The sequence below is a fragment of the Coturnix japonica genome, chromosome 3, assembly GCF_001577835.2.
Source record: "Coturnix japonica isolate 7356 chromosome 3, Coturnix japonica 2.1, whole genome shotgun sequence".
Classification (NCBI taxonomy): domain Eukaryota; kingdom Metazoa; phylum Chordata; class Aves; order Galliformes; family Phasianidae; genus Coturnix; species Coturnix japonica.
In genome coordinates this window covers 91,409,056-91,425,506 of record NC_029518.1, presented here as the reverse complement: position 1 = coordinate 91,425,506, position 16,451 = coordinate 91,409,056, and the positions used below count along the sequence as shown (strand labels likewise).

The following is a 16,451-nucleotide window of genomic DNA, read 5'->3' as shown; positions in this document are numbered from 1 at the left end:
TTTGTCTGCTGTGATGGTGTTTTAACAGCATGCTGTAGTTCACCATGGGCATCCTGAACCACATTCACCTCTGGGAGTGCAGGGGTTGGGGGGGAAAATGTGTAGGAACTAATGTGAGTACTAAGCATAAAGTAGGGCAGTATATTTGGACACTGTTAACTCTCTCTCTGTGTGGCTTCCTGGGTTTTATGATCTTTTTCTTCAAACCAAGATACAAGGAGAAAATCACTTAGTAGAAAACAGTATTTACAATCTTTCATCCGTGGATTGTTTGTTCCCCAGGATTAGTCAATATCTTGTTCTTTCCTGTTGCCAGGGATTTAAGAGAGGTCGAAAAACTGGATGATGCCCAGTTTAAACTTTTGTTTCTACTCTTCAGTCTTTCTTAAACTCTGTTTGTCACTGTTTTGCACAATGAGAGGCGTTAATAGATGAGTGGTCTTTACTGAAAGTTCATGAGATTCCCATTTCAACCATGGAAAGGTTTTGAGTGAACTTTGTCAGGTTTTTCAGTAGTGTATGAGACACCATCCATTTCAATATCAGCAACATACTGAATTTGAAGAAGACATGACAGTGCTCTCTCTACCTCAGGGGTGCCTGTTTATACTAAAACTGAGTGACTGCCTTCCTGGCTTTATATATCTAAAAAAATATATATATCCTCTTCAAGTGTTCAACAACACCTTTTCGCCTTTTAAGTGGATTTTTTATGACCACATGCTTTTCCCCCGGTATTTGGGATGTTATTTTTATATCCTTGTTAACACAAGTTGAAAGGAGATCAATCTTCTTTGTTTATGCTTTATGTCTCCTGCAATTTCAACAGGTGAATGATAAAAGTCTAAGGGAAAAGCAAAGTTTGGTGTGATTTGTTTTTATAAGAAAATAAAACAATACTGGAAGCCTACTGAAGACAGATATTTCCACTTGAAATAAATGGCAGTAAGTCAGTGCTACAGCTTGCTCTATCTGGCTGCTGATAGAAACAGGCTTTTTGTTTTTACTGTACTTGATCAATTGCATGACTACCGTTCTTGAAATTGCTGTTTTTGTTTCTTAAAGCAACAGCACACCTTACTCTTAACCAACTTTCAGAAGATAATGAAACTGATCTTTGTTTACAGCTCAATTAATTTGGATATGCTTGTTTTGTTCTATGTTATAATCCTTAATGCCTTCAGTGGAAGCATAAAGGCCATGCACTTCTCACTGGAGGAAAATGCTCTGACAGTGAGTTCATGATGTGGGAAGCTTTAGTTTCTGCCACAAGCCTATCAACAGTCTGCAGCTAGTAATTTCTATAGAAACTCTCCTTCTATTTGGGAACACCAGTTCAGAAACATCTGAATGCTACACCAACAAGTCAGGTACTTAATTTACTTATACTTTAAAGCATTTAATTTGAAGTGAGTTAGTTTCCTTACAGTACTTGGTATAATGATAAGAGCAAGTCTAGGTTCATGCTGTTTAAAGACCAAGGAGACCTTCCAGATCAGAGAAGGAAAGTAAAATGGGTCTCTCTCACTACTTGAGCTTTTTCCATCACTGTTCTCTGTTAAATGAGGGGGAAACAAATAACATTTGTGGCTGTATAACCATTACGTTAGGAACAAGATGAAGTCAGATACTTGATCCTCAGAAATTGAGGTGTGTGTTTATTTATATATAAATATGTACAGATGTATATGAATGAAACTTTTGTATAAAAATTTCTGCCATGCTGGCAGTTCCCCTTAGGAACAGTCTGAAGTCCCTTAACAAGAGGCTTTCCTCCCATTGAACACACCTATGTGCAGCCCAAATGTGTAACTATAAAAGTTGTTGGCACCTATGTGGTGCTCCCCAGTTTAGAATTTCAAAGTGCTAGGGGGGAGGAGGGAGGGCAGGCAGCCACAGGCTCCCCTCTATTCTGCTGCTCACAGAGCTGGAGCTTTCCTGGAGACCTTCTTCCAAGTACAGTCTCAGTCACTAAGGAATACTCTCACTGAGGTAACCCGGTCTTCTACCAAGAGGAAACTTGTCTTCCCTTTCATCTTATGATAACATATACCTGTAGCTCTGAGCAAAAACTGCAGCTAAGGAAAGCAGAGGGTAGGGTCTGGCCTTTTTCATGTTCTCTTGCCTTTCTTTAAAGGTCTGAGAGCACTTATTTAAAAGACAGAATAACCACTTGTGATGTGCAGCACTGACAGCAGGGTGGTATAATTGTTTCATCAGTAAACCAACACTTCAGGAACAACTATTCCAAGCAAACAATAAAATTTCTTTATCTCAAGGTTTCTTCCAAAACTGCAGCATCCTCTACAGAAATGAATTAAACAAAAATGAATTAACTGAAGCGTTTTAGAATATTCTTTATTTGTCATCCTTGGTATTTAAGCCCTCGTCGTGATGGTGAATGAATCAAGTCTGATTCAGTGTACTAGTTTCTTGCATGAGAAAGTCATTAATGCAGTAGAAAACTGTCTTAGTGGTGAAGGCTTTTGATCTAGTTTGTTTTTTTTTTCTTTTTAACTCTTCTCTCTAACCTTCCTTAGTACATTTTTAATGAAGGAGTTTTAATGATGCTATCCTGGAAAAGGCAAAAATGTGACTTGGGAGAGATTTTAGGACTGGAAGAGTTCAGTTCATTGACTGATCCTCTTTTTACTCTCCTGTGTCTCTTTTTCTTTAGCACAGTAAACAACTCCGTCCCTTAGGCAAAATGTAATAGAATTCCTCAGCCACAGACTTCCAATGATTGCTGTGCTACAACTACTGTAGCTTTACTTCCACTTGAAGTCTTAACATATGTTACAATGCTTGTATGTGAAAGGTTTTCTTTGGTTCTGACTTTTACAGTTTCTGCAGATTGTAAAGCACTTTTTTTTTCCTTTTATTTTTTTTCCTTGCCTCTGTGCTATAGGCTATCACTTTTGCTATTGGACTTCGATACTGCCTCATGAATTTTACATACAGCCCTGGTGGTTGTTAGATCCTGTATTCTTGTAAAGGAGAGGCTTAATTCTTGGTCTCTTTCACGCCAAATAAATATCCTACATCCTTAGGGGTAAAGAAATGGAAAACAAGTAACCTCAGCTGTGTTTCACTTTACCTAAAAATTAATAGGAATGAGTATTTATTAACAGCAGGACTTGTATTGTCATGAATGCAACAGTCCCTTCTCTTTCAGTGAAATTTCTACACCAAGGAGAAAACTACAAAAGGAGAGAGAAAAATGCTCAATATCCTTGAGAGCAAACTTGGCAGATCCTGGGAAGTTCAGGCCGCAGAATCATGAAATGGCTTAGGCTGGAAGTGACCTTAAAGATCATCTGCTTCCAACCCCATAGTCTAGAGCTCCATCTAGCCTGGTTTTGAACACTCCCAGGGATGAGTCATCTATTCTTTATCTGGGCAACATCACCACCCTCAGAATGTAGAATTCCTTCCAAATATTTTTTTTAACTCTAACTTTTAGTTTAAAGCAGTTATTCTTGTCACGTAGGTAAGGATTCCCTCCCCAGTTTTCCTGTGGGACCACTTCTTATGTATTGGAGGGCCACAATAAAGTTTCCCTGAAGCCTTCCCTCCTCCAGGCTGAACAAGCTCAATTCCCTCAGACTTTCATTGTGGGAGAGGTGCTCCAGACCTCTGTTCATCCTCTGGACCTGCTCCAACAGCTCCACATCTTTCCTGTATTGGGTGCTTCAGAGCTGAATGCAGCAATGCGGATGGGATCTCACAAGGCCAGACTGAAAAGGAAGTATAATCACCCTAGGCTTGCTAACTACCCTACAATAAATGAGAACTGAATCCACCTATACTTCTTATTTCTGTGTCATAGTCATTTTTTCCACATCACCTGTAGGTGCAATGAGGTGTTCCTTGGAAGGGGAATAACTGTTAGTACCAGAAAATCATACTGTAGTAGTATGCTAGTAAACTAATCTTATCTTGGATGGGGACCTTGGTCCCACTGCGATGCAAGGTGCAATTTAGGGCAGACCAAGGCCTATTACCTAAGGGAATCTTAAATAAAGCCATCCTATGCTAAAGCTCAAAGTATTTAAAAACATTCTAGTAGCCACTGGATTTTTATGGTTATAGACTGAGTAAAGGCAAGGTTTGGTTAACTAATACAGGAACAGTACAGTGGTTTGGAACTCAAAGCCTTGCTTTTGAGTTTACTTAGAGTTTTTCTACCTTGGACTTCCAGGGAGAGGACTCTGGAGAAACCATGCAAGCTATGGCCCAACATTTTCAGGGCTTTTGGCTGCTGTTTTCTTGGAGCAGTTGGGAAAACCAGCCCTGATGCACCTCTACAGGCTACCTCCTACTGGGGCAATCTTTTTGCATGCAGTGTTGTTTAAAAGATTTGCCAAGCATAGATGATCGATCGTAACAGTACAATAGAACAAGATAATGGTCTACAACTAAAATGACAATAATGGAGCTACCTTCTGTGTATACAGTGGTGCTTTGCCAGCACTAGTGAGCACGTACTCTTTTACAGATGTTGGCTACAGTGAGAGACTTTGTTAAAAGACTCAGGAACAAGTTTCAGTTCTGGTTCTGTGTGAGATCTTGTGGCCAATGCACAATTTCAACTCCTTAATCACTAGGATATCATCAAATCATAGAATGGTTTGGTTTGGAAGGGACCTTTAAGATCATTCAGTTCCAACCCCCTGCTATAGGCAGGGACACCTCCCCCTAGACCAGGTTGCTCAAAGCCCCATCCAGCCTGGCCTTAAATGCTTGCAAAGCAGGGGCATCCATAATGTCACTGGGCAACCTGTTCCAGTCTCACAGTGAGGAATGCTATGGTGACATTAGTGCTGTCATTTCATGTACACAGGCAGTTATCTCTATTTGGACAATTTTATAGCTCTTTAAAAAATGATGCTACTTATGCTCTTACTAATGCCCAAAAGTTTGTGAGAAATGTAATGTGGGTTAAAGCAGAGCAGGATCACTGAGGATATGAATAATGGTGCATACATTTGAGCGACACTTCTACCTGCATAAATTTGAACTTATCTGCTTTTGAAGACAGTGATGGATTTCACACTGATCTCTCCAGTATGTGTATTCCATCTGAGAAGAGCATTGAGTGAGCTTAGGCAGGGAGAAAAAAAGTACAAAACCTATTTTACTATTATATATTACATATACCTACTTAACCTATTTTGTTACAAACATCCAGAAAGAGGGGGGGGGGGGGGGGAAGAAAAAAAGAGGGAGATGCAACAATGTTTTAGCTTTACAGAGCTGTGCTGCAGAATGCATTCACAAACCCAAACCATCTGCCCCACGCAGACATGTTGATCTATTCATCCCGGTGAGACAAGCCTGTTTTCTCTGCCCGCTGCTCTCCTGGTGCTTTACATCTCCCCACAGAGAAAAGGTTAATCTGCCTTATTGAAATCTGTGCTGCTCAGCCTTGCAATACAGCAACTCTGTGCCAGATTTTGCTCCTCTCTGTGCATGGCTGGCCTTGGTGTAGCCAAGTATTTGAAATCAATCTGCAATGAGATTTATGGAGCTTTTGTTTGTTTTTGGTTTTTTTTCCTCCAGTTTGATGAGACCGATTTGATCTCAGTCACACAAAAGGTAAAAGAAATTAAAGATATGAAATATGTTCTCATTTATTTGGCTTTTGGAAGGTTTCATGTATGTGTTTTACAAAGCTGTTACTGGTTGAAAGAAACAGCTGATGTGACAGCTTTTAATAAGGGGATGTTACAGTTACTGGCATCCTCTTAGGTTCCAATACATCTTGAGGATAACATTTTGTATCTTTCTGATATTTTGATCAATTTATTTTATCCAATAGAGAAGGAAGAGGAGGGACAGAGCTCAGCCTAACCTTATTCTAGTAGTTTGATGTAAAAACGTATTCCAGACTTTATCAGACTCTGAAGCAAAGATTTTTTTTTAGATTGAAAACAAAAATATTATTTGTTTCTGTATATATTAAAACAGAAGATAGAATTTAGCAGCAATTTATCTGTACAAGATCCATTGGTTTATATTTCATTTCCAGTATTTAATGGTCAGTTTTAGACTTTACTTATCTACCAGGTATGCAATACAAAGTACAGACTATGACACTTACTATTACTTCTTGTCTTGATTTTCAAGTACAGAGGAAATGTAGACAAATAAGTAATATTTGAACTAGCTAAATATGTTCCTCATATTAAAGTGCCTACAAATCAATACACTTATAAATCCTATGTGGTCGTTGTTTCTTTTTACAAATTCTCTTTCAAAGCTATGGATTTACTGTTGTCTGCATTAAGCAGAAGATCAGTCAGAACACAGATATGTAAATCCTGGGAGGTTCAGATGGCTTTCTGGTTCATATCAGATCAACTTTAAAATGTGTCAGAAGCTTATCATTAAAATAAACAAACAAACAAAAAAAGAGAAACAAAACAGGAGCATAAGAAAAACAAAAAGCAAGACTTCCATCTCAGCAACTTGCAGCTCAGGCTTTAGGCAGCCCCACATCACCTTCCAGCATCGCATCCTATGTACACAGCAACCCTCGCTCTCCCTCCCTCATGTTCCTCTGTCACCCCATGCAACCATGCTCCAACAAAGAAGAAATTGGGGTGGTTGGGGTAGTTTTGTTGTCTTTTTTTAAGAGGCTTTTCCACAGCAGAGCCTGGGGTGCCAGGGTAGGTGCTCCATCCGGGCCCTATGCCCTCTTGACGCTGTTGAGAAGCTCCGTCAGTTCGCTGATGTACTTGATGGTGCACTTGAGGGTCTGTATTTTGGTGAGGGGTTGTCCCCGCTGGCTGTAGGCAGGTGGCAGGTAGTTGCGCAGTGTGTGCAGTGCATCGGCCAGGGTCCTCATCCGCAGTTTCTCCCTCTCGCTGGCTTTCCTCCGGCGCTGGGCTGACATCCTCACCTTGGTGCCTTTGGGCAGCCGGGCCTGCCCAGGGCTGGGCAGGTAGGCTGGGGGGAAGTCCACCAGGCCGTAGCCCACCAGGCCACCACCGCTATATGGGGTCTCAGCTGCAGCTGGGCATGGAGATGAGGAGTAAGACTCGAAGGATGGCGTTGGAGACACGCTGTGAGGAGAGGAGACAGAGTGCAGCTCAAAAGTCCCGGCCGTGTTCTTCCAGTCCCAGGAGGATAAGCAGACAGAGTGCTCCGAACCCAAAGTGTCTTCCATATTTATTAACGTCTCATGCAATTTGTCCATTCTGGAGGAGCGCGCGGGAGAAGCAATTCCCGCTGCCCGCCAGCAAAGGCTGGAGCTGCCGGCTGCTGAGACCTTTTTATGATGGAGGGAGGAAAGTGACAAAGTGGGAACGCGGGTTTGGCCAGGGGAGTTCAAAGGAGCGCCACAAGTGCTAAGATGGAAAATGAACTCCTGATGTGCTAGATTCTTCTCAGTGATAATTATCAACCTTCAGCTAAAAAGCCTTTAAGCTAACAGGCAACAGCGAGGAAGGAGGAAAAAAAGATTATCTTCTTGTGACTAAACCAATTAAGGCTGCGCATCAACATTTAACGTTGCACTGGGGGGATAAGTGATGAGAGGGGAAAAAGAGAATTAACCATTTTACAAAACAGTTAACAGAGAGTTTAGAGATAGTGAGCACTAACACAGCCCCAGAATTTAAACTATGGAGCCCTGTTTTCTGTGTAACTGTTTGGAAGAAACTGCACCACAGCAGTTATTAGTTGATCCACACTGACTGTGGCTGAGATTCTCTGACAGAATATCACTTTCACACTTGAGATACTAATTGTGAAACTCAAAAATGGTTGGCTTGGACTTTGATGTGTGTGGCTCTGTGGATTTCTCATCTTGTTAGGTTGTAATTTCTCTTTGAATAACTTGCTTTTCAACAAGAGAAAGGGAAAAAGCAAGATATTCCCTGCAGTCTGCAATTTAGGTTTACCGTTTCAAATCTTGAGTTGAAAGGCAAAAAGGAAATAAATAGTTGTAAAAAAAGTCAAAGTCCTGTTTAATAAAAGATTTGGAAAGATGTGATTAAAAATCAACAAATGTGTAGGAAATAATTAAATCAACACAAATTTTGGGTCTGAACAGTTGTCTTAGACAGAAATTTAATTCAAAGCTGTGTGTAGGTTGAAAATGTGTAAGAGAAGACTAGAATATATTTATATAAAAATTTCTACCTCTATGAATCTATTTTTCTGTTAAAAAAAACCTTTTCCAGCCCTTCCTGATTACAACAGCAAAGTTATACTTTAGGCATTTCAAACGAAAATATATATCCTAAAAATGAATAGCATTAATAATGAGCATTTTTCATCTGTAGGCCTTGGAAGAGTTTATAATGATGATTAATGACCTTTATTCCCCAAGGAAATGGATAAGCAGAGTCAAGGAGGAACTTGCCCAAGATCACACAGCAAATCATTAGGAAAGCTGGGAAAACTACTGAGCTCTGTAGCCACTGAGTATCTCAGCTGCCAGCCATGAATTCATATTGATCCATAATATAAGCAAAGTATAATATATAATGAAAAGAAAGAGAATGCAAGCAAGCGCTAACCTGAAGGACTCAGAAAAGTAGGGTAGGATTTGGTTTACAGCTTCTGAGTAATGATCTCTATGTGCTCAGTAAACCACTCTGAAAAAAAAAAAGGGGGGGGCGGAGGGGGGAGATATGCTTTTAACTGGCAGATAGTCAAAGCAATCTGGAAGATACCATTTCTTTGTGCCTACAAAATCCTTACTACAGCCACTAAGTGGAAAAACCTATGTGCATTGAAAATAGGGGCTGATCCAATGTTCACTGAGGTCTCTTATGGATTTTTGTTGGGTTTGGGATCAAAATATTTAGAAGCATCTTTTCTTTTTTCTTTCTTTAAGGAAAATGAATTGCAAAAGTCCTAAGAAACACAAATTCCTGCTATAAATTAAAATTAAGGGAAGATTTACAGCGGGTATTTTTTGTGACTTTAGTGAGATGAGTGAGCTTCACTGAGCACCATTTCAGAGGTCACCAAGTCACAAGTCAGACTCTATACTGATTTAGCATAAAAATGGAAGTCGCTTTTGTCACAGTTAAAATCTCTTTCATTCTCTTTTTGTGTTTTCCTTGCAGTATTTGTATTTCATAGTACCTTCATGGTCCATATATAAACACATGTTTTTATATATATATGAAACTTTTTTCTCATTGATCTTGATTTTGGAATCAACAGTTAAGCCCTTAAAGGAAGTCAAATTTGGAAGCAAAACTTTCAACTAATCACGTGTTTGCTATCTCAAACCAAACATAGTAGTGGTAAATACCATCAATTATGGGTAAATTATTGAAAATATCACTCAGACACACACACACACACACACAAAAATACAAAAAAAACCGAGAAGTTTTGGCTAAATCAAGAAGCAGACTAAGGTCCATGCTCCCTCTATGTTCTACAGGCTAATTAATTCAACAGAGTATCATAGTTTTTAGCTTCTCTTGGATTCATTCTGTGATTCTGTAATTAATTCTTGCCTGCAACTACATCTCTACCTGCATTGTGAGAATCATCAGCTGGGAAATGATCTCACAGAGTAGGAATGGTTACAATAGGAAAAAAAATATTGGAAATTGTAGAAGTGCTCACGGTGTTCCATTATAGCATTGCTGAAAACGTGATACAGAGGAGGGTATGGCTATTTGCTGGATGCCAGGTGTATTCTATATCCTAGTATTGTTTAATGCTCACCTATTAAAGAGCTAAGAAAGTCTAGTGTTTCAAATGTCACCTTTCTAAACTGTAAATACATGGGAAAAGAAGAAGGGAAAAAAAGCATTACAATCTTTATTTTATTCGACCTTCTGCAGATCTGGGGAGGTCCCTTTTGTTCTCCCAGTAATGCCAAAAGATTGCAAGGCAGTGAGATATGAGGCTAACACCAATGACATACTCACTGACACTTACAAAATGATGAGAGATTTTCTGCTTGACTGACAGTTTTGATTTCCATTCCGGTAATTTATTCAGCAATATAAAGGCTAACATCTCCATCTTCATCTCCTTTAAAATGAAAGGTTCACTACTCAGATTTCTGCATTTATAACAGGAGAAAGGAGAAGCACGAATGGAGCAAAAGTTTTTATATGTAGAAGAAAAGCATAAAATAGATTTATTTTATTTTATTTTATTTTATTTTATTTTATTTTATTTTATTTTTTGGAGCTTCTGTGTGTGCCTGATACAGGGTTTAAATTTAAAATAAGATGTCCAGGTAATCTGTCACCTAGAGATATGGTAGGTAATTATATAGATATTTAAGGATTGATCTATGTTTTTAGTCTGTAAAATATTTCCACCAAGCTGTGAGGTTTGAAGGGAAAACAGACTTGACACATCAAGGCAAAAGTCATATCAAATGGGAAGAATGCAAGCTAAAGCAGAGAAAGCATGGCTAAATATATTCCAGTAACACTTAGCAGTCTGCCTTCTTGAGAGTTACGACAGAAGTCCAGTCTTACTGCACTGACAAGCAGCACATTATACAAATAGAGCACTAAGATGATATGCTTTCAACTTTATTCTACATCTGCAAAGCTCTTAAAGCCACTTCCTCTCTCATTTAACATGGTTTTCCAAGCACTCTCCACTTTGCCTCCCACTCGTTGTGCAGCTGGCTGTTCATGGTCCTGCTTTGCGCAGACCCAGCCGCACAGATGCAAAACGTGGTGTGGGCAGCTGCAGGTCTTGCTGGCTTCAGCAGACGCAGCAGGTGTTCAACACTTCCGAAAAGTAACACTGGACACCTCTGTTTACGCCTAAGCGAGCAATAAAGGAAGAAAAGGATCCAGCACATTTGTTATCCAGAGTCTCATTAGCCACTGGGTGATGCTTCTGTCTTTTTTAATGCTTTCCCTTGATTTGAAGTGTTGTGGTTTTTTGGGGGTTTTTTTGTTGTTTTTTTGTTGTTTTTTTTGTTGTTGTTTTTTTGTTTTTGTTTTTTGTTGTTGTTGTTGTTTGTTTGTTTTGTTTTTTTTTTTAAATGAATTTATTTGGAGATTTTTAAATACTTTTGGAAGAGGGTCTAACTTGAGTTCAGTCTCAACTGAAATCAGTAGGATTTGTAGATAAGTAAGCTACAGTGTGCCAGCAAATATCTACGTCTTTTTCTGAGGTCAGTATTGCAAAGAATATGGATGAACGATTATCTACAACTCACAGAGGGAAGCAAGGCAGTAAGAACTGGGGCTGATTCTGAGTCCAGACCCATAAAAAGGAGCCCACACCCCTTACTACAGTCAATGAAAACTATGTGCAAACTGCATCCCTAATTGTTATCACCGCCTTCGGTGGCTAGGATGAGAGAAAACACAGCTACTCATTTGTAGTAAGACTAGAAACTGGTGACTTGTAGAGCTCTTAAAAATCCTTCCTCAGGCATTTAAACTCTTCAGTGCTCTTAACTCCAAAATACCACACCAACAGTCTGCTGAAGATGGGCAAGTATTGTGGATGTCATGCTAAGTATCATAGATTTCACCAGGGCTTTGGATGGTGGCAGGCACCTCTCTGCAGTTGCCCTGGCAGGAGCAGGACCTATCTACTTGCTTTACATCCTCACATCTATTTGATCCTCCAAATAGTGGCAGTCTCTGTTGACCGAAAAGTGACATCAGCTCCGCAATTCATTTAAAACATCTGATCTCCAAGCAACTGGCTTCCTAGATGAAAAGGCCTACGTGTGGAATTTACACCTATCCACCTTTTAAGTGGGGAGTTTATTACCTAGTGGCTTTCAGCTGATTTTTCAGGAATGTCTTTTTAATACCCCTGTTAACAGAAGTTGAAAGGAGATTAGCCTATGTGGTTGGTCTTTAATGTCTACTGGCTACTTCAGCCAGAAGGAAAGGGCACAGCTGAGGGGGGAGGGAGCCCTAATGAGGCTCATTTTGCTCAGAAAATAGTTTCAGATATTATCAGAAAGTCATATATAGGGAGAACTCCATTATCTCTTATTGCAGATTCACTGTATCAGCTTTCACATGTTTTTAGAACAAAATGACTACTGAAATTGAGTTGATATATTTCAAAGCTTTTCATAGGCAGAGGAATACCTGCTGTAAACATCTTAAGATCCCAAGCAATGTCCTGTTTTCTACCCAAAAGCATAGGATCAAGTTTCATAAAGTACAAACTTTTCATGTAATCTCTTTGTAAACACCCTGATGGTTCATTTTGTCATGTCTGACAGTGGTTTCACTGGGGCAGCACAAAAGGGTTGCAGACAAAGTTCAAGGTTGGGACTCTGGATTTCTTGCATTTGCACTGATACTTTGTGCCCTGTGCTCCAGACGGTTCATTTTGCAGAGTGACAGATTTTCTAAACCTCACTAATTCCTATGAGAAATCCCATGGCCCAGAAATTTTCCCTGAATGTGTTTAAAAACCATTTGGATGTGGTGCTCAGGGACATGATTTAGCAGAGGGTTGGTAGAGTTAGGGTAGTTCAGATATGTTGCGGTTGGACTTCTTCATGATCTTTAGGGTCTTTTCCAACCTGAGCAATTCCATGATTCTATGATTCTAAATCTGAATGACTATCTCAGTTGTGCTTATTTCAAGTTGAGCAGCAGAGCTGAAGCTGAGTGTTTGTAAAGGAGACTATTTTTCAGTCGCTCTGATTACATTTCATCTCAAGCTGTTCCTTTCCATCCGGTGAACCTCATCAGGACCTTCTCATTTCTCCCTCCCTCGTGTCTGAGCACTGATGTGCAGAATTGCTGTTTGCTGCTAATAGAAACCATATTTCATCTTGGTGCTAAATGAAGTTATGCTATGAGCAGAGCCTGAAGCTCAGTTTAATAATTATAAAATGGATCAATAGTTTGGGGTAAGAGACAACCAACAAGTGTTAGATTATAAATATTATTTAGCACTTACATATTTCCCCTGTTCTGAAGTAGAGTGCTGTGTGCATGTTGCAGGCTTCCTTCCCCAAGCTCTTGCTTAATCCATTGGTGGGGACCATTGATTTTAAATTGCAGGTTGCTGAATATCAACTTTAATCACATTCAGTTCCACAAAAAGCAAGAAGTCACTAATGAACGGGAATTGTACTAAGTACTTCTCTCTCTCTCTCTCTCTCTCTCTCTCTCTCTCTCTCTATTTTTGCTCCAAATGCTTTTGGGAATCTGCCTCACAACCTAAACTCAGTGTTATAATGGTGACACAAAAATATTTGAGCAAAGTTGCTGCTGTTTTCAATGGCAAAACTTTGCACACATGGCAGGTTTCCAGATGATATCAAACTGGGAGAGAGTGATTAATATATGGGAGGGCAGAGGTATCACTGAGAGGGATCTGGACAGAGAAAACTGTCTTCCTCCTTCCTCCTTTTCTCCTTTCCTATCTTTCTCCTTCCTCCTTTCCTCTTTTCTACCTCCCTTCCTCCTTTCCTTTCTTCCTTCTGTTTTCCTTAAGATTTGGTCTAGTTGTATACTTAACTTTCAGGCTCTTTTTCATTGTCCTTCTATCTTTCTTGGTAGAATAAGATGCCTTTTTAAAATCCCCTGCCCATACAAATCATACACCTTTCTTTACCTGCTCAGCTATATGGATAAACCTAATGTTAGAATCAGAAAACACTTCATTATCCACTTGGATATCCAACCTATCCAAAGCATATGTTATAGAATAAATAAATATCTATAGTAGTTATTAAGGTTATAAATGCAAGAAGCCATTGCTCAAGGCCAACTTTTACTTTAGCAAACTCTCATTATTTTATTTTTATTTTTTAAAACACGAGAGAGAGCAAACAACCCTAAGTTCTGACTAGGAAAACTTATCTATGGGCCAGTAAGTTAAGCTCATACTTACGTATTAGTTGAAAAAGCAAGGAGATAACTGATCACACTCAGCTTCCTTCACCCTGACACCCCATTTCACTGCACATTGCTGGCTGCCCCATCACTCTGATGAGATGTAGATTTCTGGTGTGTGCCCTAAGTTCCTTCATAGACAATGGCAATTTAAGTGTGCATGTATGGGTAAGCAGGTAGCTCTTGCACCAGCAGAGATGCACATAGTGAGAGCAGATGATTGTCTTGACTAAGAGTCTTCTATTTTGGGGGCAAACCAAGGAGAACAGTAAATCACTGCAGACTACAGAACGCCAGAGCCCCCATCCCCTGCTTGTGACTGTGCCAGGGGATGGATCCCTCTCTGATGAGATCTCCTCCATGGTGCCTACCACGGGGGTTGACTTCAAGCTGCTGTCACTTTCCTATTGAAAAACACTGCATAAAATGGGGACATGATCAGAAAACAACTAAGTCTAAATTGTCCAGGCAATATCACTTTAAAGCATTTGAGCCCCCCCACACCCACACACCCACACACTCCAGGGAAGTAGTCTTCTAAAGTAAATAGCAGCAAATGGGTTGTATTCAAAAGAAGAAAAAAAAAAAAAAGGGGGGGGGGGGAGAGAAAAAAGGGAATTGTAATTTCCCCTGACATTGACCTGACCTGTCAGGCTTGGATGCACGCTCATCAGTCTCCTGCTCTGATCTGATAGCTGACATTGTGTGATGTGCTGAAAGCAAAGTAACACAGATGGGTAGCGCTCTCTTTTGAAGAGCAAAATGCATTGGTAACTGAATTTTCAAGTGCATTTAACATGAAGTTAACTCTTAGATTGTAGGAGCATCTTCTAGAGGAAGGGGAACAAAAAGACTCCGCAGATCTACTGGGGACTCACTATTATTATGCATCTAATTTAAGCTCACATTTAGACAGTCTCTGCTTCTTTTGATATACTTCATACACTAGGTCATCAGCACTTACTGCAGAGCTTTAAAAAGACTGAGCATTCCTTGGGGCAGACAGAACCTCCCAAACACAGAATGCAGTGTGAAGCCAGCTCCAAGCATCCCTAAGCTCCATCATTCTTTCTTCCTCCAAGAATCCCCATGTGCACTATGAGGACAGGCTGAGAGATTGGTTCTTCAGCCTAGAGAAGAGAAGGCTGTAAGGGACCTGACAGCAGCCTTTCAGTATCTAAAGGGGAACTACAAGGAAGAAAGGCACAGACTTTATTTAGCAGGGTTTGTGGTGATAGAAGGAAAACTCAGCTTGGAGAAATCTGTATTATTTGGACAGGAATAAATTTCATGCCAGAACTTTTTAGTTAGTGCGTCCCTTAGGAATCAGTTCTGAGATGAGGAGAAAATGAATTCTTTGCATGTGGATCTGGAATTCACCATTACAGTGCAGCAGAGGAGACAACTGATTATATTCAATTTTACAGTCATGGAGAATACAATGATCTTGTTTCAAATGTTCAGATGAGTTCCTGCTGAATCCTATGAGACCCTTCTTACTTCAGGTTAAGACAGCAGACACTACTATGAACATCCTTTGTATTTCCTAGGCTCTGTGCTTGATTTTGCTCATGTGCGTTCATGATGTCAGTAAATATCTGATTTTATTTCCAGGCATCCTCTTCCAGTTGAAGATTGCTTTCATGCCCAGATGGTTTTATTCCCTGGTCCAACAACCAAGCAAAAAACAAAATGATATTTAAGAGACAACTCCATGGCTGTCTTTTCTCAAGTGTGCTAGGTGACAAAAGTCTCAGTGTCCTACACTGATATGTGCCCTTTTAAGAGTAATTTCATGCACACAGAAGCAGCCAACCTTCCTGTCTTGGTGAACATTATATCAGAATCTGTATTTATTCAAAATATTTTCCATGAGGACTCGCTTTAGCTTGAAAGAAAATCTAATAATATTAATTCAAACATACTATTTTTCTTGCATGGTATTAAAGCCACTCAAGTTCAACAACAGAATTGCAATTTCGGGTGACTTTTGGCTAATTTTTGGCTATTTTTTTTTTTCTAGTGTATTTCTTCCCAGTGACTGTCAGAGCTGTGGGAGCCCCTGGATGCTCCACCTGGCAAACGTGGGTGTAGGTGTCTGCCAGGGGCACAGCACTGGAGTGAGAAGATCAAAGCCCTATAAATGTGTCAAACTTTCAAATGCAAATCACCTGCCATAACTCTGCTGAGAACAAATCCTTCATTATCACCATTCTGTGAAAGGCTTAAATTAGCCTGAATTGGCTGGCAAGAACAAGAAAAAGAAAGCCATTTATCTTCCTGTGAGCTTTATTACCTTCTGATTTATTTGGCTAATGATCCAATAGCCCCCTGATCAGAATATCTGCATAATAAATTCTTCAAATGATCCAAAAATACAATATTTGATCACATGACGTCGCTATTAAAGTTAAACTGAGATCTGCGGCAATGGGTTATTACAGTGTCAAAAAGAATCTTCACAATGTGTTATTCTTATTAACTGACAAACTATGAGCTGTTGAGATTTACACACCAAGAATTATCACCTGGCTTCTTTGCTACGGCTTTGGACTAAATTAAGGGGATTTTGTTAATGTGCATTTCCTAAGCTGTATGTCCTCTGGATACCATACCACATCC

General features: G+C 39.8%; 1 protein-coding gene across 1 annotated transcript; it reads right to left on the bottom strand.

Annotated features, from left to right (window-relative positions):
• Window positions 1–6,542: 6,542 nt before the first annotated feature.
• Window positions 6,543–7,201, bottom strand: MSGN1 (mesogenin 1). The gene has a single exon (XM_015859490.2). It carries the CDS (start codon window positions 7,199–7,201, stop codon window positions 6,692–6,694), a length of 510 nt encoding a protein of 169 aa, XP_015714976.1. The 3' UTR covers window positions 6,543–6,691.
• Between the last annotated feature and the right edge of the window lie 9,250 nt (window positions 7,202–16,451).